The sequence below is a fragment of the Conger conger genome, chromosome 9, assembly GCF_963514075.1.
Source record: "Conger conger chromosome 9, fConCon1.1, whole genome shotgun sequence".
NCBI classification, from domain to species: Eukaryota; Metazoa; Chordata; class Actinopteri; order Anguilliformes; family Congridae; genus Conger; species Conger conger.
Genome location: NC_083768.1, coordinates 35,796,131 through 35,819,045, shown reverse-complemented (window position 1 = coordinate 35,819,045; position 22,915 = coordinate 35,796,131). Strand labels below are relative to the sequence as shown.

At 40.2% G+C, this 22,915-nt stretch overlaps 1 protein-coding gene across 1 annotated transcript; it reads left to right on the top strand.

Annotated features, from left to right (window-relative positions):
• Nucleotides 1-12,031: 12,031 nt before the first annotated feature.
• On the top strand, nucleotides 12,032-16,745 carry LOC133137897 (lactose-binding lectin l-2-like). The gene is made up of 6 exons (XM_061256304.1): nucleotides 12,032-12,164; nucleotides 12,519-12,593; nucleotides 13,959-14,056; nucleotides 15,655-15,777; nucleotides 16,334-16,445; nucleotides 16,533-16,745. Exons 2-6 carry the CDS (start codon nucleotides 12,533-12,535, stop codon nucleotides 16,610-16,612), a joined length of 474 nt encoding a protein of 157 aa, XP_061112288.1. The 5' UTR covers nucleotides 12,032-12,164; nucleotides 12,519-12,532; the 3' UTR covers nucleotides 16,613-16,745.
• Nucleotides 16,746-22,915: the final 6,170 nt, after the last annotated feature.

Here is a 22,915-nt window from a genome sequence, read left to right as displayed (position 1 = left end):
TTGGATTATAAAAAAAGAAGAAGATTTATTTGGTTATTTTGACCTCTGGTGAGTTTACCTGTGATGTGATCCATTGCTAATTGCCATTAGTTTGCTCATTTTCACATACACCTTATGCTAGCTAACTGGACAGCCATGTACATTTATTCCAACTCTCGTCTGCATGAACAAATAAATGTTCACATTGAAGACATAGACTGGCATTGGAAAGAGTTTATTTGGTGTAGTGTTTTTTTGTGGATAATTGGTGTATTTATAGTCATAGAAAGAAGATTTATCTGTTGCGTCATTCCTTTTTAATGTAGACGAGAACACTTTTAACCCCATCCACTCTGTTGTTGAGATCCTGACGTTTCAAATTATTGTTGCATTCATATTTATATCACACAAAAAACTGTGATGTAATAAAACCACAGAATGGTGATGCCAGATTGTTAAAAGACTCTTATTTGCAATGCAGGGTAATGAAACAGCAGGCTCTCCCAAGCCTCGCTTACAGGTTTACAATCAAGACCTGGTCACAGACGCAGAAAATAAAAGGCATATTCTCACAATCTTTGATACCATTTATCTACGTCAATAAATTATGTTCCAATATGAGAACAAAAATATACAATTCGGAAGTTGCATAAATAAACACGTTGTTTTTTCTTAGCTCAAATTTATTCCATGTCCGGCGATTGATAGAAATACAAGTTTGTTTTGCAAATTTCGGGACTACTGGGGCTAAGCGGCTCTGGTAAACCTAATTTTGAAATAAAGTTTATCACCATTTTAAATGTGATACAGGTCTGTACAGGGTGAGTAATCCTTTTTGGAGAGCTTTTTCCACACCTTGCGCATGCTTTATGAGCCATGCTCTAATATATGTGAATAAAACACACATAAAGGTACATTTCCTGTACATTTTGCATTTACAAAATCATGTTTAATAGAAAAGTAACCTTTTCTGATCATTCATGTGTCTGGACAAAAGGATATGCAGATGTTTTCTATTTTTTGGTTTGGGGACACTTGAGGTGCAGTTTTGGGAAAGTTCATGGAGAACTTTGTTGATATCTTTAATAAATCTTGTACTCACATTGAGATTTGTGCAAGTTTTTGCACAAAAAATAAAGTAATTCTGGGTTGGTCCTTGACTCTGAATTGAGATATTCAGTGCTAAACTATAAAAAAAACACAAGTTGTTTTGTAATTGCTTTGTATTTTTATGTATATTTTGTGTATACTGTACATGCTCTGACATACAAATTGAATTATGAATGGTACAAGCCTCTTTAATTTAAGCCTTCAACCATGTGTATGCAGTAAATAGTCTTTGAGATATATACACTTGTATATGACTAGTACAAAATAGGCTGAAATTGCCTTCCTGGGGGCCAAAATGGAAAGGGTTAAAAGTATTGGTATCGGTATCAGGATACTAGCCTTGATATTACTTTGTATCAGAATGAAAATAAACTCTGTGGTATCGCCTGTCCCTAATGGAGTTAAAACATGTATTATTTCAGCAGCTTCTGTGTAGATAGTTAGTATTTAAATAAGGGTGAACTCACACTTCTTTAAGAAAGATGCAGTGCCTGTATTAAACTGTATTACTATGTCACTTTGAGCATTTACGCGTTGCTGTGGACAGTAATGTCTCCCATAATAAACTCCCAATTCCAGAAAGAACACAGAGAAGTGGCCACTTCCACCCGAAGTTAATGTCCTTACAATCTTCGCTGTTCTCCTGAGAAATGTGGTTTATGGTTATTGACTATCTCAGATCCTAAAACACTTTGATTGATGTGAATTGGACCAATAGTAATGGAGACAACGACAAATAACTGCACAACGTCCCTGTCAAACTTCCCAACACTACAATATACAAGCCAATATTTTAACTGTAATTAACATTCAAGTACTGAAATTGACATTTATTTCACAGATTTCTGCGTTTTCATAATTACAGTATTCTACCATAAATTAATGGTAATCTGCTGCCACTCCATCTGCCATGCATTTAGCGTTTTTTTTATGGCAAAGGCACAAGCAACCCGGCCAGTCACCTAGGACTCTAGAAGTAAGTCTGCCTGCACTGAAGGAGGGGTGTTGAACAAAGGAACATTTTAAAAATGTAATTCCATGCATTGTGTCCAAGGTATTCGATAGCTGTGAATGTCTAATCAGTTCACTAATTTCTCACATGTTACACAATATATATTTAATACAATCAACTCACAATTGAATTAAGCAATATTTATTGACATTTAATATGAATGCAACGTTGTCAAGGCTCAACCGCTTATCACTCCCAGTCGTAATCTAGCCGAAATGATTACAGTAAGTGACCACTAGAAACCCCCCAAAATCACTTGAGATGACAGAGCCTGACCCAATGTGACTTGTGGAGCGCCCATTTCTACTGGGCCATAATTTCACTTTGGCTTGAGACATGGCTTTGGAGTACCCAGGATATCTCTGTGCAAGCTATTGTAACTATTCAGCTGTAGCTTATTGCAGGCAGGAGACACATTTTCCTGATCTTGATGGATCGTGATATTGAAGAGCAGAGAAGTGTGTACAAACAGGACACTGCAAATGCATCAGTTTGGTTGTTTAAAAGAGACAGCAATATGTGCAAAATAGATAAAAATTGTACTGAATGATATCAGTACCTTAATGTCTGTGGATTGTATTATCGTCTGGTACAGAAATTAATCTGGTACAGACCACTCCTATGCGAACATTCCCATGGGAGCCAATACATACATAAATAGTGTGTTAAACCAACAGAAAATAAGTTAAATGTGAAGGGTGACACTGCAAGACAAGTACGAATTGCATTTCAAATCAATTGTGAGCTTTTCACATTCAAGACCATGGCTGCACTAGTTGCACTGTTAGAAGACCTTGCAAATGGAGCACGCTGTGAGTGAATTTTGAGGTACTAGGCAGATTTCTGTACTGTTATAGGACAAAACAATAGTTGTGCTCTGCCTCACCTCCATCATCTGCTAATTTTCAGATGATTTGTCTGTTACTTGCTTTTCTGCTAGTTTCCTTGTGTTCAGTAAAATAACAATTATGTTATTTAGCAGAGCCTTACTGCCACTTCCAAGTGCTTTAAATGGTGATATTTGGGATATTTGATTGATAAATGAAATCTGTACATTGTATGTATTTTATGTGCAGAATCTAGTCATTTGATAACTGGTTATACAATGATATTTAGGACAAAATCCATGCAGAATCTATGCATGAGGCCCAGTGAGTGGCCTCTCGCATAAATAGGTCTTACGACCAGATTTGACCATAAATTTTGCCTACGCTGAAATCCACAACTTTGAGATTTATAAACTTGAAATTATTTAGAAAATATCCATACCCTTAACACACGCTCCAGACCATCTGTCCAAATTATTCATTTTGGCTGTTCAGCTGTAGTGCAGGCATGAGATATGATCTCATGACATCCTCTATCTGTCAACAACCGTGATATCTGAAGAGCATAAACGTGTAGCCGATAAATGTAGCCTGTATCAGTTTGGTTGTTTAAAAGCGACAGCAATATGTGAATAATATAGACAAAATCCCATCACTGTCATTAGTTACATTAGTGTGGTCTGTATTAAAATTCTCAGTATTGCACAATTGTTTTTTTTTTTAAGATATTTTTTAGGCCTTTTTCAGCTTTATTGGACAGTATATAGTATAAAGAGACAGGAAGAATGGGAGCAAGAGGGAGGGGAAGACATGCGACAAATGTCGGACGGTCGGATTCGAACCGCCGACGTCGCGGCTCGCAATGAGCATGCGGTCAGTGCTCTACAGGCTGTGCCACCGAGACACCCGTATTGCACAATTGTTAAAAGGAAGCTCCTGAAACAGGCATGACAAGACATAATATTGCGTTAAAGCAACGCACAAAAAGGCAAAATGTGTTCATATTTTTATCTCAACCCCGAATTTATTCATTGTACAGCAAAAGCAAAGGAATTGGCATTGCTGTTCCAATATTTTGGAGGGGACTGTTGCCCAGATAACAGTTTATTTAGTGTTTCGTGTTTTTTCACCAACCTTTCATAGTAACACTTTCTCAACAAGGTAAGGTACTGCTTAGATAAAAAGTGCATGTCTTTGTGGGACATAACTAGATAGCATTTGAAATGTGTAGGGATAGACATTTGTTTTAGGCTATAGATTTTACATTAAATATTGCAACCAACACCAAAGTAAATCTGACAACCATCCCCAACAGTGCATTTTTGCTAGTTTTGTAGTTAGTGTTGTCGCCTAACAAAAGAAAAACCGATATAAATGATAGCCCTCCCTTTCACAGTTTTCAATGTTGATAATTGTTTGAAGATTAATACAGACGAGTACAGACGAACATAATGTAATGTTCAGTGGTTATAGTTCCAACTTCTCTCGTTTTAATGTTTTTCCCGCATATATTTCAAATGCACATGATACCTCGTAAGGACATGCAACTGACTGCTTGGTATATTTCCTGGAAACACCGGCAGACCTTTCCCCTCAGGGCGTGAGCCTGGAGAGATTATGACGTTTTTGTGGGTGTGCCCTCTCTTGCCGCCTGGATCAACAAGAGGGGCAGAGTTAATTTGTTTATGTTTATGCATGTTTTCACCCTGATTGTCATGGATTTGGGCGTGGCTCAAACAAAACTTTTCAGTCAGGGTTGCTATTATTTTGCACAAAATGGAGTGGCACGGCTTCATTAGATTAAAAAAGGGTTTATTACCCCTTTAAGAGGAATTCACAACAGGTAGTAGTAACAACTTGATGTGCTTTTACAACAGTGAGGTTATCCAAGTTATTTCCACTGTCAGCTTTAAGCTTAATGCATGGAGCAGAGGTTATTGGACAAAGCACAAACACCTCTCAAGCTTGGTGAAGTAATCACGGAAAGATTTAGCGGATCAAACACAGCAAAAGACGCTCTCTCTCCCTCTTTCTCTCTCTCAGATGAACTGTTTGTTTCTTGGAGGAAACCTGGCTTCAGTGTGGAGCGAAGAAGATCAAAAGTTTCAAGCGAAACTCCAAAAGCAATCGGGCACAGTTGAACCATTCTGGATTGGACTGTCAGACGTCCACAAGGTATTGTTAGAAAGGATCTGCACAATTTCCACGTCCAATTTAGGAGATATTGTAGGAATTGGATTGTCCCAATGACCAGTATAATTGCAAAAGTTGTGAACACCATTAAAGCAATTGTTTGATATGATACACTGGGTGAGAGGAAGGAATGTCTTTGAGCAACTGGGTGCAATAGTATAATAGAAACTGCACATTTACAGATTCAATTTAGGGGGGTAGCCTACCTGCACTTTTTACATGGAGTCAAACTTCCCATTGCTTTGAAAGAACTAACATGCCTGCTAAGTACAATAATAATGTCTGTTGCATTTCTCTGCATCTCAGTACTGAAAACAGCACCAAACAGCATGGCAACATTGCTGTCAATCATTGCCTGCGCTTGATTAATGGCAAGTGATTAAGATTACTGGTGAGGAGCAATGACCTCGCTGAGTGGTGACTGCTGCTGTCCCCAGTCATAGCCTTTTATTACTCATCTGTGTGTGCTCTTAAATCTGAAGCAGACGTGAAACTGTACTTCCCTCTGGGGTCTTTCAGTGCACTTGTCCCTGGTTATGGGTTTGCACTTTGTTGTACATCCCTCTGGAAAAGAGCTGCCAATTGGCAGTAATGTAAAGTAATGTAATACATTCACGCATATTTTATGTGAACATGCTTTTTTTCAAGAAAAGGAATACAGTATTATGGTAATGTATTTGGTTTGCCTCTCCCTTGTTCAGGAGGGAACATGGTTCTGGTCTGATGGTACTGCCCTGATGGTACTGCCGTGTACTATACAAATTGGGCCCCTGGTGAACCAAACAATTTCAAAGAAGAGGATTGCGTGGTAACAGGTAAGAATGGTCCTCCTTCTCCCTATCATTACAGGAAAAATATTATAAAAATGTACTGATTCCTATCAAATTTTTTATCCACAGACGAGAATTGGAACGATATAGCTTGTGAACGAAAATTTCCTTCCATATGTTCCACACGATATAAATTCTGATTTGGGCCTGTAACAAGGTTAAGCATCTCACTGAAGAAGCTGGTTTCTTGCCCTTTTAATAAATATCTCCAAGCATTCCATACGGTGGTCTATGTGTCTCATTTTTTGGAGGATAACAAGATAAGCTGTGGTATGTCAATATCAAGATGAATGTTGTCAGAAAAATTAAAAATCCCATATTGCTTCAACTATTTCACACATCCCATTTTTCCCCTCAATGCTGCTGTTCTCCACACTGGCCAAAGGGAGCCTTTTATTCAGAAGTCAGGCCCAGCTCTCTCTCTTTTCTGTATCGCTAACAATGTGGCAACATTGCATTCAATCATTGTCTGTGATTTAGTGGAAATTCATTGAAGATTCTTGGGGAGGGACAATAACCTCTGATTGAGGGGTGTCTGAATTGCAGATGAGAACCACCCTAGATTCTGTCAGGTTAGGACTGGGACAGCAACACAGAGAGTGTCCCTTATTCCCGCAATTGTCCTAATACCCTCAATTGTCTCTCAGGTGGCAGGCAATTATGTTTGTAACTCCAGGGTCACACAACTCCCTCCTTCCTTTGCGGTGAGCCACATTTAGACTTAAATGAGATCTCTCCCTCTTTCGCCCACGACTGTTCTCAGAAGTAGGTGTCTGCACAGCTGGAGATGGAAGTGGGAAAAAAGAGGTAGGTATGGGCATGGGACTTCCTGCTCATACAGGAAATGCCAGAGGCCATAGAATACGCACATTGTGCTGAGGTCGTTTGGTGCAGTATGAAAAAGGCTGTCAGTCTAGCATGATGGAGAGTTTGGATTTAATTTAAAATTCAGTTTCAGTTCAAATTATGGATACCGCAGTGCTGAGGTGAACATGGTTTGATATTCCAAATCTGGGAAACAAAGGATAAAAACTGGTTTAGAAAATTGTCATCTCACATCCCTGTAAAGAAAACAAAACTTCAGATGCACACATATAGGGCACCAAGGACAAATGCTGTTCCATTACATACAGTGGGCTCTAGAATTATTGGCATGCCTGACTGGCAATGCACAAAAAATACTGTCAGATACAGCATTGCATGTTTGCCATTGAAACAGAGATGCATAAAAGGAGATGCACATCATACACAGTGGAATTTGGTGGTAGGTAAGTAATATTTTGGGGCTATTCCGAAGGTCCAGGGTGACTAGTTAAAATCAATGGTGTAATGGATTCCACCAAGTATCGGGACATTTTGACTAATAATCTGGTTTCTCCTACAGTTTATTGTTACCCAGCTGTTAAATGTTGTAGAGCGTTCTGTGTGTTATCCATGTTTTCATTTGTCCATGTGGAGGTTTGTGCATGACGCAAACTACTGAGTAGTCGGAAGTATTCTGGGCACAGCAGCCTGGAGGATGAAACCGAGCCTCAGAACTCAAGCTGGCTTTGTGGTGCCTGTCCCAATTTGCTCATGCGAGTTGGAACGCACTATTGTTCGCGAGAATCTTTACACACTGAATAACTGCCGTATGGGAGATGTAATTCCAGTGACAGTAACGGCAGTCATTTTAGTTTATTTAACGGTAGCAGCGCAGATATGAAAAGATGCTGCAATCACCTATGTAGAGTGGGCATATTTACAATGCAGTTGGTATGTTCCTGTGGGAGGGGCTAAGCCTTGTTAAGTCTGGTTAAGTAACCCCGTCCTTCCTTCTGTCCGGAGTTTTTTTTGGTGTGTAAATGTTAAATCAAGAGCCACATTGTAGCTGCACTATAGTTGAGAAGTTATCTTTTTGTTTTTGTGTGGTCATTTGTTTTGTTTGTATTTCTCATTGTACATATACTTTTCACTGTACATATCTTTTTTCACGGTTCGCACTTGGGAGCACTGTTCATAAATCTTGCACAAAAACTGCTATTGCAGCAGGACCATATTTTTGTAGGTTCTATGATTGCCTAAGACCATCTGGCCTACCCAAGAACACATACTGTATGATTTTCAGAATTTTCAAATTTGTTGGGATTAAATGGTAAATATGCCATAAACATATTGCTAGGCTAAGTCCTCAACCAAATTTGCATACAAATGTCTTGTGTGGGGTTTTCTGACCCCTTGTAACTGTATAAAATGTAGGAAAATATACAACCATTTTTTTTTTTTTTTTACTCGGATTTGTGACGGGGAGGTGCGGAGAGCCAAGCGCGACTAAGGGTGATCCTAAGTGAGCGAACACACAAAAGTGTCCGCCACCCAGACCCCGGGGAAATAGCAGAGACCGGGGTACAATCGGAGAGAGCTCCGCACAAATAAGAGCCCCAAATAACGGCTCAAAAATTAAAGCTACCCATTAAAACCAGGGTGAAGAAATAACGAAAAACAGAGTGCATAAACGTGCGCACTCAAACCCCGAAACGGGGGGAAACCCAAAATAAACGTACAACCTAGTGTAAAATACTAGGCACAGAAAATAAGACACCAGGATTCGCAGCTCCGGAAAAACTTAGAAATAAAAGTACATACCCCGGGACACCGTCCCGTACCCACGGGCTCACACGAGCCGAAAAATAAAAGTAAACAAAGAAACTCAATCCCAAGGAAGGTGTTCGCGTAAGGCACACTGCCAGCGAGTAGAACCCCTTCCTTTCCTTTATTAATAATTTCCTTTGGGGGAATAGAACCAGGCTCAGAAAGAACCAATACCCAGCACAATACCTGACTCAATTACCAGAGTCTACCGTGTGCTTATACCAGCTTGGGTGACAGAGTGTAAGTGTACACCGAAGCAACGACTGATGGGGAATGAGAGCTTAAATACTCTCCAGAGGTAGGTACCTGGCTGATACTAATGACTACCAGGTGAAGGTAATAAAGCACCCCCCTGGTGGCCACAGCCGGTACTCCTTCCCAACCCTGACAGGATTTCTTTGCGGATGATTCTGGTGGGCGGCACGGATGGTGCAGTGGGTAGCACTGCCGCCTCACAGCAAGGAGGTCCTGGGTTCGAATCCCCGTCGGCCGGGGCCTCTCTGTGTGGAGTTTGCATGTTCTCCCCGTGTCTGCGTGGGTTTCCTCCGGGTACTCCGGTTTCCTCCCACAGTCCAAAGACATGCAGGTTAGGCTGATTGGAGAGTCTAAATTGCCCGTAGGTATGAGTGTGTGAGTGAATGGTGTGTGTGCCCTGCGATGGACTGGCGACCCGTCCAGGGTGTATTCCTGCCTTTCGCCCAATGTATGCTGGGATAGGCTCCAGCCCCCCTGCGACCCTATTCAGGATAAGCGGGTTCAGATAATGGATGGATGGATGGATGATTCTGGTGGCATTTTCCCATACAGGTGCCAAACTCACTAACTGTACCTTAGGCGTTTGCATATTTATGGATAAAGGGCTAGTCATTTTGCAAAAAATAAGGCGACAATCCAAGTGTCAAAATATTTACATTACAATAATTAAGACCCCAAACCCAAAAGCGGTCATAAAATATTAACATGTTGGGAGGGTTAAGTAAAAACAACAACCATTGTCTGTAACGGCCATCTCAGTCTCCAGATTTAAATCCCATGAAAAACCTGTGATCTGTCAGATCTGTTGTTTTTTACTTAACCCTCCCAACATGTTAATATTTTATGACCGCTTTTGGTATCCCAAGAATATCAATGATTCTTAAAATTTCTGGATGGGAGAATAGTAAAAAATTGCATCCATTCTCTAACCTTATCACAAAACACTCACAGCTGCCATCTTTGTGAGTATATCTGGAAAATGTAATACTCTGTTGGAAAGTGAAGTTTATTTCACAAATGGTATTTATATATATTTTTTGGTTTACAATATTTTTTTGTGCTGTATTTTTGAGCATACTGTATTTATCAAGGGTGGCAGTAATTCTGGATCCCTCTGTATATACTGCATATAGCAAAAGCTGTGGGGTCTTTCCCCAGGCATTTGCGTGTTTAGAGTCAGCTAGCTGTCCTCGGCCAAGTGGTGACCGCAATGTTTATTTATTAACACCTAGGAGAAGAAAAGAGTGGATCACTTGACAAAACTCCACTGGCCGCCAAAGATAAATCTTGTCCACTCACATGCAGACACAAAAAATACAATGCAAATACTGATGAACAATAAACAAATATTGAAAGCGTCCCATTTGCGTTGTTCAAATGTTTGCACTCAATGTTTAAACTTGTCTTCAGTTCCATGCTGTCGGGGAAGTGAGAGCAAACTGTATGTCCTTGTCTACTTTTTGGATTAAATGTTTAAACATTTCTGCTGTCAGCTTGAAATATTGTGGTACAGGGTATGAGGCCCAGGACGACATGCTAAATAATACTGAAGACACATTTCATTTTTGTAAAATCATTACAAAAATGTATTTTGCAATGCTTAAATCAAAACAGAAGACTCTGCATTTGGCGGCCTTGGAAGAAATCACCTGCCTGAGTGAATATTTCTGAGGAGGGGATTGAAAACAGCTTTGACTCCATAGCAGAGGGCATGTTCAGAGAGGAATCAGAATTATAAACGCTCTTAATAAAAATGTAGAAAAAATGCTGCATATTAAATAACATGGATAATGATTCATATTTTATGTTCAAACATACGGGAAAACTACTAAATTTTTTTCATCTGTTTACTCTAATGTTTCAATGTTTTCTATTTGGTCACCTCACTTGTTCTGAAAGCCACAGGTGCAAGCAAATATTTCAATCTGCCAAAATACTGTTCTTTAATGTCAGACTTGGTTGATTCCATTGAATCATTCATAAAGCATGTTACCTTATGCATGTTTGAAAATAATGCTAATGTCAATCACTGTATAATTTTTTAGCTTCAACACTTTTTGTGCAGATTTATCAAGGGTGTCAATAATTCTGGAACATACCGTAGAAAGCTAATATGGTCATTCTCTACAATGTTCCTGACCTGCTGCTGCCAGAGGTGGCAAGAGGAGGGAGGGGGAAGGGAAAACAAGCCAATTTCAACACACTTTTTCCATGAGCATGTAGGGAACAATATGGAGTAATTTGCACCTTTAAAGAACCATAATATGATGTGTTAACCAAGTTTCCTTTTGGAGTGTCCACATGGCCTTTTTGGAAACCTGCCAGGACACAGTTATGAAAAATCCAATGCAGAATACTTATTTGTGATGGTATTTTCATCAAATTTGTGTCGTGGCCCTATTGGATTTCTAAGCGCAGGCACCAGCATCAGTATCCATTCAAAAAAACTGTTACTTTTCAGTAATATTTAGAGTGATTCTGGAAAATCCGAGGGAGTACCTTTCAGCAGAGGCCAGGATCATACCTGAAATAAAAAGGGTAGTCAACATTAAACTTTGGGTATGATATTTTCAGGCTTGTGGTAATAAGGAGGGGGCAACAAATGGGGTTAATGTGGAGCATCTGTGCATGTTTAATAGCATACTTTACTTATAAGCAGGAACAAACTACTGACCGTGTCAAATAATTAGTTCATATGCAGAACATTGACTTGCTCAACAGAAAGAAGTGCAAACAGGCGGAACACTGGTACAAATTATGGATAACATTTCTTCATTGTTAATGATTTAAATGAAAATAGATTTAAAGAGGTTTAATTCTATTTCAGCCTTAAATGACCCACCTTCGTGTTCCTTTTAGTTTGAAATATAACTATGAAATGCAAAATGTGAAGGCAGTATTTATCTCTGCTTACAAAAAGAATGATGACACCAGTGAGGGAAAAGGCTCTGAAAATGTAGAGCTGACAAAGTTTTTCATATTTTGCGTGTCTGGGCCAGATGTTTCCCAACATTAAGCTCACTAGAACGAACCTTTCTGTTCACATTGAATGCTGATATCAGGATTCACTATTTGTTTTCTTTCTGCCATGACAATGTGCATGACTATGCATGTCCTCTTTCTCTGATAGTCATCATCAATTTTGTCATCATGTGGCCAATTCCTATGAAACACCTGTGTGAAACTGTTGTTTACATTTTCCCTATCAAATCCCTATATAAAGGCAGTGGAGCACTGTGAGTAGGACTGTGTTCATCAGAACAGAACTACAGATCATTCACAGCTACGTCACCCACCTGTCTATTTTCTTCCAGCTTGTATCTACAGGTAAGAGAAGAAACAGGCCTTCTGGCCACATTGTCTTGTTCTGGAACTAGTCTTATACTAATAATGGTAAAATAGTAATACTATATATATATATACTATAGCTATGTATAGCTATCTATGTGTGCTGCAAGACATTAAATGTGGGGGACAACATGAACAGTACATCACATTGCTCAAGACAAATGAGTCCTATACCTGTCCTCTTGGTTTAGAGTATGCCTTTTTTGTTTAATGAACTGGAAAAAAATAAGAGCTGTGCGCCCATTGTGTTTTTGCTTTTGTACTGAGCCATTAACTTTACATTATGGCTGATATTGAGATCTTTCAATCCTCTGTCTCTACTGACTATTGAAGATCCAAGATCCATCATGGTCTCCTTCCCAATGGCAAAGCTAATTCTTGTGGCTGCTCTTTCCTGCCCAACTTTTGGTGAGTATTTATTGTATTTCACCTCAGATGGCTACCTATACACAGGTTATGATTAAGGCTGGGTTTTCTTCACAGAAAATATTGACAAAGTCACAGAACAGTCATGGCAAATGTGTTGAAAAAAAATAAAAAAATCACAGAATAAAGTAAATGGATAGGCAAGTGCTTTTAATGAGAACCAGCATTCTGTTTTGCCTTTAATTTAACAGACAGACATTAGAAATAGAGTATGCTGAAATTGCATTAATAAAAAAACTTGTTAGTCTGTGTTCGATTTTTTGTCTTTCAAGTTTCTTTTCCGACACCATATTGTACATTGTTAGGTTCAGTCTTTGATGGCGCACCTCTCATCACTGAATGTTACCAACGTTGTTAAAAGGGGCTGTCATACATCTGACTGCAATAACTGACAAAGATCGAAATCTTTATCCCAGCACATTGTAGTTGTTTCTCCTAGCCTGTGGCAATATTGTTAAAATACTATGCACAACACTGTAGGCTACATTGAGTTTGAGTTATCTTCCATAAGTTGAGAGAAATCATGGAACAAACTGAAAATGGAGGAAATCACAGAATTCGCAAAAAAATGGCGAATGTCACAGAACTGGCAAAAACATTTTTGTTTGCGTGAAAAAAAAAAAAATCACGGAATGTGTGATGCCCATGACAATTACCCTGTCTTAGTTGCATTATTTGCAGGTTGTATGGGTAACTCATAATGTCTGTACACTGTGTAACTGAGGGCATTGCAACACTGTGACCATACAAAATAACCCTCCATAATAAGTCCTTTTCCAAAATGGCATACAAATGTGTTGTGCTGTGTCATTTTGACCCTCTTTAACTGTATACATTTATTTTGCTTCTTATTTTTCTTTGTGAATGATTCTGGTGGCACTTTCCATACAGGTGCCCAACTTTCAATTACTGCTCATTTGGCTCTAAAATGAGATGTTGCTCACACATTTGTCATATTTATGGATAAAAGACTAGTACTTTGGGAGACAATAAGGTGACACACTACATTTTTTCCATTACAATATTTTTGTGCTTATTTCAACTGTTGGGATCAATTTGACACAAATGTAAAACCGGTCATAAAATCTGAACATCTGCATAAATGCATTGAAATGGGAAATCTGCTGTTTGAATACCTGCTTCATTCAAATGCATAACAATGTTGCACCACAGTCATGGTCTTATCTTGAAACCTGTGACAAAGGAACATGTTAGACGTTCCATTTTTAGAAAAAAAAAACTGCCTGTACAGGACAATACACTTTGCAGAGCTGTTCTTTTGACTTGTGTGCATGTCAATGGAAAATAATATACAGTAATTTTTTGCTTTGTGTTTGTATCCCTCAGCACAAAAGTGTGAGAATGCCTGCCCTCCCGGCTGGAAAAGCTTTAATTATCACTGCTACAGGTATTTTGGATTTCTCATGGACTGGGCCCAAGCTGAGGTAATATGTCCAGCATTCTTAATACTTATAATAACAGTACATTAATTCATTCAAGTTTCTGAAACATCAGGGGTCCTTTATAAAAGTCTGAGATAGCATCATTAGTGTGGCCTATGTGTGAAAGTGAGCACATTGAACTAGGCTACATGTTTTCATTGTTAATGTAAAATTACATGCTTTACTTTTATTTGCAAGAAATGCAGAGGATAAAAAGGCGGAAAGAAACCATTTTGTCCATAAAAATACATTTCCTAATATGAAAAATATTATTACCCATTCCAAATGTCACAGGCCCTGCAGGCATTGCAATCAGGCCTTGATTTTGATTGTCATCTCCACCCTTGCTTCTGTCTTGCGATGAACCAAGTTTTAATGAGCTTGTTGTTCAGCATCAGGGGCAGGGAAAAGCATCATCAGAAAGGTCAGGCAGAGATAGCCTTGGTCTCCACATTTTATCAAATGGTAGGCTATATAAATCATAGCTTACATAATGGAAACTAAAAATGCACTTACATAACTAAAAGTAGGATTAGAAAAAAATGTATGCCCTTATGTAAGGTGGCATAGCGCCTTCATATCAATTATGTCAAATGAGGTAGGGGACGTCAAAGGAGGACGCTGTGTGAAAAGGCTATTTTTCTTCTGTTCATTCACTTCTTCTGTTCCAGAATTTTGGTCATTGATAAAAAAATAAACTATTAACATTTCTATTTTTGAAATCATTCTTATTTTACAGCATTTTTTCACACCTGCACAGTATTATACATTCCGCAGTTCCTGTGAATTAACGAATCACCGAATAACGAATCACCTGCTAGACTAGAGGATAGGCAGCCGTTGAGATAATTTAGCCATTATATTAGGCCTTTTTGTCACATGACATTAGCAGGGCACATGAAGCAAACAGCAGTTTGTTGTTTAAATGTGCATGATTGGTCAATACAGAAATGTCACTGTATACAGTATGACATGATTTTGGTTCATGGAACTTAGCAAAGATGTAGCATAAGAATGAAGGGTGCAACCAAACAAAGACACAAAATTAGCTTCAAACTAACTCGTTACAACATAACATTTAGTACTGACTTTACACCCTAACTTTCGATCAAACTTATGTTGCACTGTTGCAACAGGCTGCTCATATCTAAAATATCACAGCTCAGATTATTTGCGCAATGGTAACCAAACGCAAGTGACTTTTCTTGTTTCTTGAAAATCAACTACATCTGTTCATTTTGTCTTTATTGATTGTTTTAATTTTGTGTTTTGTCAATTGTGTATGTTTTTATAGTTTATGTAAACACTGTGTTCTTGAAAAAGAAGGCACTGATCCCTTAATGTGTCTTTGAGTACTACATAAAAAATAATGGTTGATTTTAATAGCAAAGAATTATTAGAATTATGTGACTGCACATTTTTACAAAAAAGCTGATTTGAATGAATTTCCATCAGTGTTGTTTTTTTTATCAAAATAACAGTTCACCTGTGAAAATCAAACTGCACAGATTCCTATCTCCGTGACCTGTCTGTCTCATGGTAAATAATCAATATGATGCATTATAAGACTGACAAATCTCATCTCCCTTGTCCCTTTGCAGAGATACTGTGTTGGACAAGGAGGAAACCTGGCCTCAGTGCACAGCCAAGTGGAATATAACTTTCTCCAGAAGCTCACTAAGAACACCCTTCCATTCTGGATAGGACTGACAGACTGTCAGAGGGTATAATGATTAATGAAGGCAGCTTTACACTCACTAGCCAGCAGTACACAACTTGAGAATCAAAGGAATCAATAAGAAACTGATACAGCCAACCCTGACACTATTAATTAATTCACATTGTGCCAAATAAGACAATTTATTTCACAATGAAACAAGACATAATGGCAAGCCAAGAAATAATAATGGAAGATTCTATTTATATAATACATTTTAAGTACATCATTGTGCACTTTCTACTTCACAGTCAAACATGAGATGTTATTCTGACATTGCTGAATGCATTTTACTTGTAATTTAACAGTAGAAAAGACATTCAAGCACAAACTAAAAAAAAAACTTAACCTGAAGACTGTACATTCCAGACAAAGTAAGCTGAATTCTAAACGACAGTAGTAATTGCTTTAAAAAAATCCATTATCTTTATTTCATTGTCTTTCAAAATTGTTTTTGATACTTGCCATCGAATAAGTAAAAATGTAATGTTTTAAGATAAGACTGCATTCGCACACACTAGTACTGTCTTCACCACAAGCAAACTTTTGTCGTCCCTGTTCAGGAGGGTTACTGGATTTGGTCAGATGGATCTAAACTGGACTTTCGCCACTGGAATTCTAGGGAGCCAAACAATTTAAATAGAAACGAGGACTGTGTGCATGCAAACTGGGCTGGTAAGCATACACTAAGTAAACTCTGTATTACTGCTGAGTGGATTTGACTGGACTTACTGACTTTTCACTCTTGTGTTGTAACCACAGTGCAGAAAAAGTGGAATGACATCCCCTGCTCAAATCGGTACAGATTTGTCTGTTCCAAGCTTCAAGAAGGAGAGAAGTGAGGTGCTGGCGATGACAAGAAAAGCAGCTCTGACCAGTCAGAAGCATGCGGCTTTAAAGCTTTGATTTTTCATCCTTGATTACAGTTATCTCTGTCACCTCTATTCCTCAAATAAAGCCTTCCTCAGCATGTTATTCAAGTGTCAAGGTCATATTTCTCTGGTAATTTGTGGTCAGTATCACAGTATGTTTTCACTCTCCAGCAGGAACCACCAGGTTACTGATAATATTCTCCACATACACACATACAGTGGGCTCCAGAATTGTTGTCACTACGTATAATAAACAACATGGTGGGGGTGAGGGGGGGCCATAAGTAACCCAAGGATCACAGTTTAAGAATTGCTGAGATTGTTTGTGTCTTGGTGTTATCAGGTCTAAAGAAAAAAACCAAAAAACTATGGAATTCATACAAGAAAAACCTCATACCTACTGTCAAATACGTTGGTGGGTCATTGATGTTTTGGAGATGTTTTGGTACCAATCATCTAGGGATACTATTTAAGATCAATGGCACAATGAATTCAGTCTTGGTTGTAGGTAGATTGTCCAGCAGGACAATAACTCCAAGCATACATCAAAATCCACACTGAAATTATTAACCCTCCTATGATGTTTGAGGCCAATTTGACCCCATTTAGTGATTGACATCTCTTGAAAATCAGTTCACCTTGTTTCATATTGATACTGTATCATTTTTCCATTTTTCCATTACAATATTTTTGTGTTTATTTATAACTGTTGGGGTCAATTTCACACCAAATGTAAAACCGGTCATAAAATCTGGTTAAATGCATTGAATTGGGAAATCTGCTGTTTGAGCAACTGCTTTACTCAAACATGTAACAATGTTGCACCACAGTCATCATCTTATGTTGAGACCTGTGACAGAGGAACATGTTAAACTTTAGAACTCCCCCTTCCATTTTTACAGGACAATGCAATTTGTGGCGCAGTTTTTTGACTTGTGATATACAGTAATTTTTTGGACACCTCATGGAGTGGGCCCAAGCTGAGGTAACACAACAATAGTAATATGTCCAATAATAATAATAATAATAACTAGAAAAAATTCCAGGGAAATTTTAAGTGTGCTGCTGCTGGTGCCCATCCCTCACACAAACACAGATGTAACCCACAATTTGGTCCTCACAAAAATGGAGAACCTCATCTATACACTTATATGTCTATTTTTGTGAGGACCAAATTTTGTTTTAGATCTGTGTGTGTGTGTGTGTGTGTATTTGCCCTTATGATAAGTTCATAGGCCACACACACACACACACACACACACACACACAGATCTAAAACAAAATTTGGTCCTCACAAAAATAGACATCCTCATCTATACACATGTTCTGGGCAGTTGCTAGGGTGTTCTGGGCGGTTGCTAAGGTGTTTTGGGCGGTTCCTAGGGTGTTCTGGGCGGTTGCTAAGGTGTTCTGGGCGGTTGCTAGGGTGTTCTGGGTGGTTGCTAGGGTGGTCTGGGCAGTATCAGGGTACAATTCCCAAGGTGGCGTTGTCTGGCTAAGTATGGGCTGCTCAACCACACCCACCCTCCTGTTACAGTTAGCACAACCATTAAGACATGGACATAGAAATAAAACAATTAAAAACCTCGGTATTTTCATATAATGTGGACAGGATGGAGTCAGTCAGTTAGCTAGTTATATAGTTAATTATTCTTATTAATTACTTAGTTAGACGTGTTAGGCAGAGGCAGAACATACATACAGTTCAACAGCATCACAAACTACAGGTAACAAACAACCAAATCAACACCTCTCTAAAATAATAAAAACTTAATAGAATATTACACTGCATTAGTTTTGGTAAATATAAATTACAGTGACAGTTCACTAATCAGCTGAGCTTAGTTAGCCAGTCAGCTGACTAGTTAGCCAGTCAGCTAGCTAGCTAGTTAGTTAGTTAGTCAGTCAGCTAACTTGTTAGTTTGTTAATCAGTTCGTAACAGTCACTTAGTTAATCAGTTAGTCAGACCGTCAGTTAGTTAGTTAAGATAGCTAGCGCCGAAGCTAACGCTAACTAGCGCGCCGAAGCTAACGCAAGCTAGCGCCGAAGCTAACATCAAACAACATACAGCCTGCTCTGTGTCAGGGCCGTTGCTAAGGCAACCAGCGGCGGGTGCACACGCGTGTGTCTCTAGTGATTCCGTAGCCAGAGAAAGAGAGAGGGGGGGGGGGGGGGGGGGCTGTGTGGTAGAATTGCACCTGGCAGCTCCCAACTGCCACCTGCCAAGGGCCAGATGAAAGTTGAAATGGTTAGCTGTTAGCAAGCTACAATAAACATAAGTTGAAAAGATAACCTTAACACCCGCGTAATTACTTTGAAAACAGGTTGCTTACCGTGACTTCCGTCTGTTCCACGCTGTCTAGAAGTGTGGCTAGCACAGAAGCCGGGAGTGGAGGAGCAACTGCGAGGACCCCGACTGGCAGAAATGCACCTACCAGATCCCAACTGCCAAGCAAAAATTCAAACAAAAGTTAGCTACAACAAACGTCAGCATCAACGTGGTCCTGAACAGCTTACCCCCAACAGAGAACGTATTCTCCACCTAGGATTAGCCTCGAAAATAAGAAAGGAAAAATAAGAAATGAGCGAACCGTAGGAAGGACTGATTTCTCAATCCAGCTGGATCACTCCTACCTAACCGGGGAGATCCTTGATTACACAGTAGATGGGATTGTAATAACTGTAATACGTTTGGAGTACACCTGATTGAAGGCAAGATTCTGGTTGCGATATGTAAATGTGATCAATCAGTGTCTGCTTTTCAGTCGTTGCAGCGGAGACAAGCTGGCTATAGCCTCTGGACTGAAACAACTCCTGTATGGCTTTCTTTCCTCTTGAGAGCAGGTCTTCATTGAAGTCTCCACAAACAATAACAGGCTGGCAATCCATCATCTCTAAGGAGTCCAAGAGACTATGCATGTTTGGAAGAAACATGTCAAGACTGAAATTTGGTGGTCTGTACACAGTGGCTATCAACGCTCTGATTGGGGCCTCAACTTTGACGACTGCAAATTCAAGATCGGTCACATTTTGAACGTATCTCCGGGCCACTGCTTGAAGACTGCTCCTGTAATACACCGCAACTCCACCTCCATCTTTTTTAGCCATGTCCGCTGTGTTTGTGTATGATACATGCCTGTTGTCACATCCCTCCAACTGGAATTTTGGTGAAACTAATGATCCAGACAAATGGGTTTCAGTTATGTACAAAATGTCGGCAAGTCTGAATTCGTGTTGACATTTCATGTCCTCAATGTGCGATGGAAGTCCTTGTGCATTGTGATGGATGATTGTCAACGTTGGACCAGTGTGGTCTGCTGATTTCACAAAGTGCAACAGCGGTCTCGTACTCTGGAATGAAGCGTGACTCATATTCTCCATTGCTGTCGTGATGTCCGGATTAGCATTAATCTTCTTTTCTTCAAAGTCAATGATCCTTAGTCCTTGAAGGGAGGTTGTCCGGCTTAGGGCGACATAGGCCATTCCAGATTCAAAAACACGCTTCAGACACACCACTGCAGACTTCATAGTCATTCCTTGCACTTTGTGAGCTGTACATCCAAAGGCTAGTTTCATTGGGAACCGCCGTCGAACCACTCCTTTTTTGCCCATATTTTCTTCAAACTTTTCAATGTACACAAAGTTATCCGTTGCCCCTTGAATCTTCCTGCGGAATTTCTGACCTGCTGTGGGATTATCCAATTCAAGTCCGATCAGCTTCACAGTCGTCGGTCCATCTCCAGAGGTGGTAACAATATTGGCGATTGTTCCAAAAGTCCCATTTACAATCCCATCCTCGATATCCAGATTCCTAATCACCATGACCCGTGCTCCTTGAGCAGTCTGTATGTTGTCCGGTAAATCCCTTTTGTTGCCATGGAAGAAAGCTCTTAGCATTCGTCCGGTTCCGGGATCCTTTCTGTAGTCCTCTGCTCGAATGTCTACAACTTGTAAGTGGAGGGCAGTTACAGTTGCAGCATTGTGCGCATCAACCTCTTTGTTTGTGGCGAAGATATGAAGGGCATCGGCACAGTCTTTGACTTCAGCGACAGCCTGTGTCAGCAGAGCTTTGTCGTTGACGCTGAGGGGATCTGTCTTCTTCTTTGTTCTTAACCTGTTCAAGAGTTCGGCGAAAGTGCGATCGTCTTTCTGCCGCATGATCTCTGTAAGGTTGACCATCTGGAAATCTTTCCAGAGATCAAGCACATCCTCCTCATAAACGCAGAGCGGTTTGGCTTTACCAAGGGGTGGCAGCTGGTAGAAGTCTCCAACTGCAAGGACAGACATCCCACCAAATGGTTTCCTGTTGCCTTTGATTTGTTGCAATCTCCAATGGACATAGGCAAAGAGCTCCTTAGAGACCATGGATATCTCGTCGATGATCAAAATCTCTGCATTGGACAGCGCTGCTCTCAAGTCGTCCAGTGCATTTCCAAGTCCTTGATACGGTGGTCTCAAATTTCTCGGGAGCTTCAAGATGGAGTGCAGGGTTTTTCCAGAGATGTTGAAAGCTGCAGTGCCAGTAAATGCCGTCAGCAGCACTGCAGGCTGGGACATGTCCGCTTCATCGCAAAACCTGGGTAGTTGGCGCAGAATCTTGGTAGCCTCCTGATACACGCACTTGATGACATGAGATTTGCCACAGCCGGCTCCCCCAGAGATAAAGTAAAAGAAGGGTTCAGGATTGTGACCCCAGATGCGTTTCAAACACCATTCACGCACGGTGTAGAAAACAGACGCTTGGGTTTCGTTGAGGCTTCGGTACATATTCCTCACAAAGTCCGGGCTCAATTTCGGTGCCTCGACTGCTGGTATTGCGCCACTGCTCTCACCATGATGGCCATAGAGAACCCTGTACTCCGATGCAAATTCAGCCAGACACATGGTTTCAAACTTGGGGTTTGCATACTTCTCGGGCAATCCTGACATCCACACATCCTCTTCGTCTGCGGCCATATTCTTCAGTCTGCTCATGGGGTGACTCATTTTCAGACCATCCTCATCAGTCTGTATGAAAATGACCGTACGCGTGCCCTTTTTAAGTGGTAGGCTGCATACCCGTGCCACAGACTCCTGAGCGCTGACCTCTCTGTGCTTAGAGTATGAGTATGATCTGCTTCATTTCATCTCGTTCGTTGACATTTGATTTCCGTACATCACAAATGACTGAGTTAAGGAGCTCAGTCATCTCATGTTCCGGTTTGGACATGTACGACATCATGTACATGACGCAACTGAAATCGTCAAGTACAAACTGGATGTCCATGTTAGCGTTCCACGCTCGCAGCAGATCAGGGTTGTATCCATTTACCCAGCAGTCCTTAGGATCACGCTTCATCATGACCACCATTCCACAGGTGAGGGAATCAACATACTTGTGGTATTCTTTATGGGTCATCTTGCATTTCTCCAGCAACTCCGACAAATCCTTGAGTGAAGCATTTGGGTCCATGAGAAGGTCTCTCAGCGGTTTCAGCTTTTCCTTAGCCTGCCTTTGTTGCTTTCCAATGAATTTCTTGTTGGTCTTTTTTGAATCTTTGCCTTTTTTCCCACGTTTCTTTTTCTGGCCGTCGTAGTCACCGAGGTGATGACTGTTTTCTCCATGGGTAGCTTCGGGAACCCAAATCTGCACAATACATTTCCTTTCCTGCACGTTTTTGAGTGATTTTGGCTGTGAACTTGAACACAATTCTGTGGAGCTCGGGGTCTGCTTTCTCGTCAGGCATCTGGCAGCTTATGTAGCGGTCGATGAACTTGATAACATCTTTACAGTCCACGGGATCCTCAATCTCTGGTGCATCTTTGATCCAAACCAGCATGTGAATATGTGGACTTCCTCTGGCTTGAAACTCCACTGGACCGATGGGCTGTGACATGATCAGCTCATGCATGAGCGCATCCACTCTCTTCTCAAACATGCGCATGACAGTGACAGGGTTGCTCCAGAGAATCTCGCATTTTTCATTCCAGTCAAGCTCTGAAAAGTCCCCTACCTCACCTTGTTGAGCTTTTATGACCTCAATGACTTCAGGCCATCTCATTTCCGCAGCAGAAAAAGTGACAAAAAAGGTTGGCTTGCCCAACTGTCTAGCCATAGCGTGAAGATCTCGAAGTGTTTTCTCCCAGTACGCTGGAGTGCCTCTAAGGGGTTGCATGAAACGTGTTGCTTCCTTATTTTGGATGAGTGTTTCCAACTCTTCTTTATCCTGAAGCATCTTGTTTGAAATTCTCCTTCCATCCTTGGTATTTTTCTTTCCCTTCCGTGTTTGGAT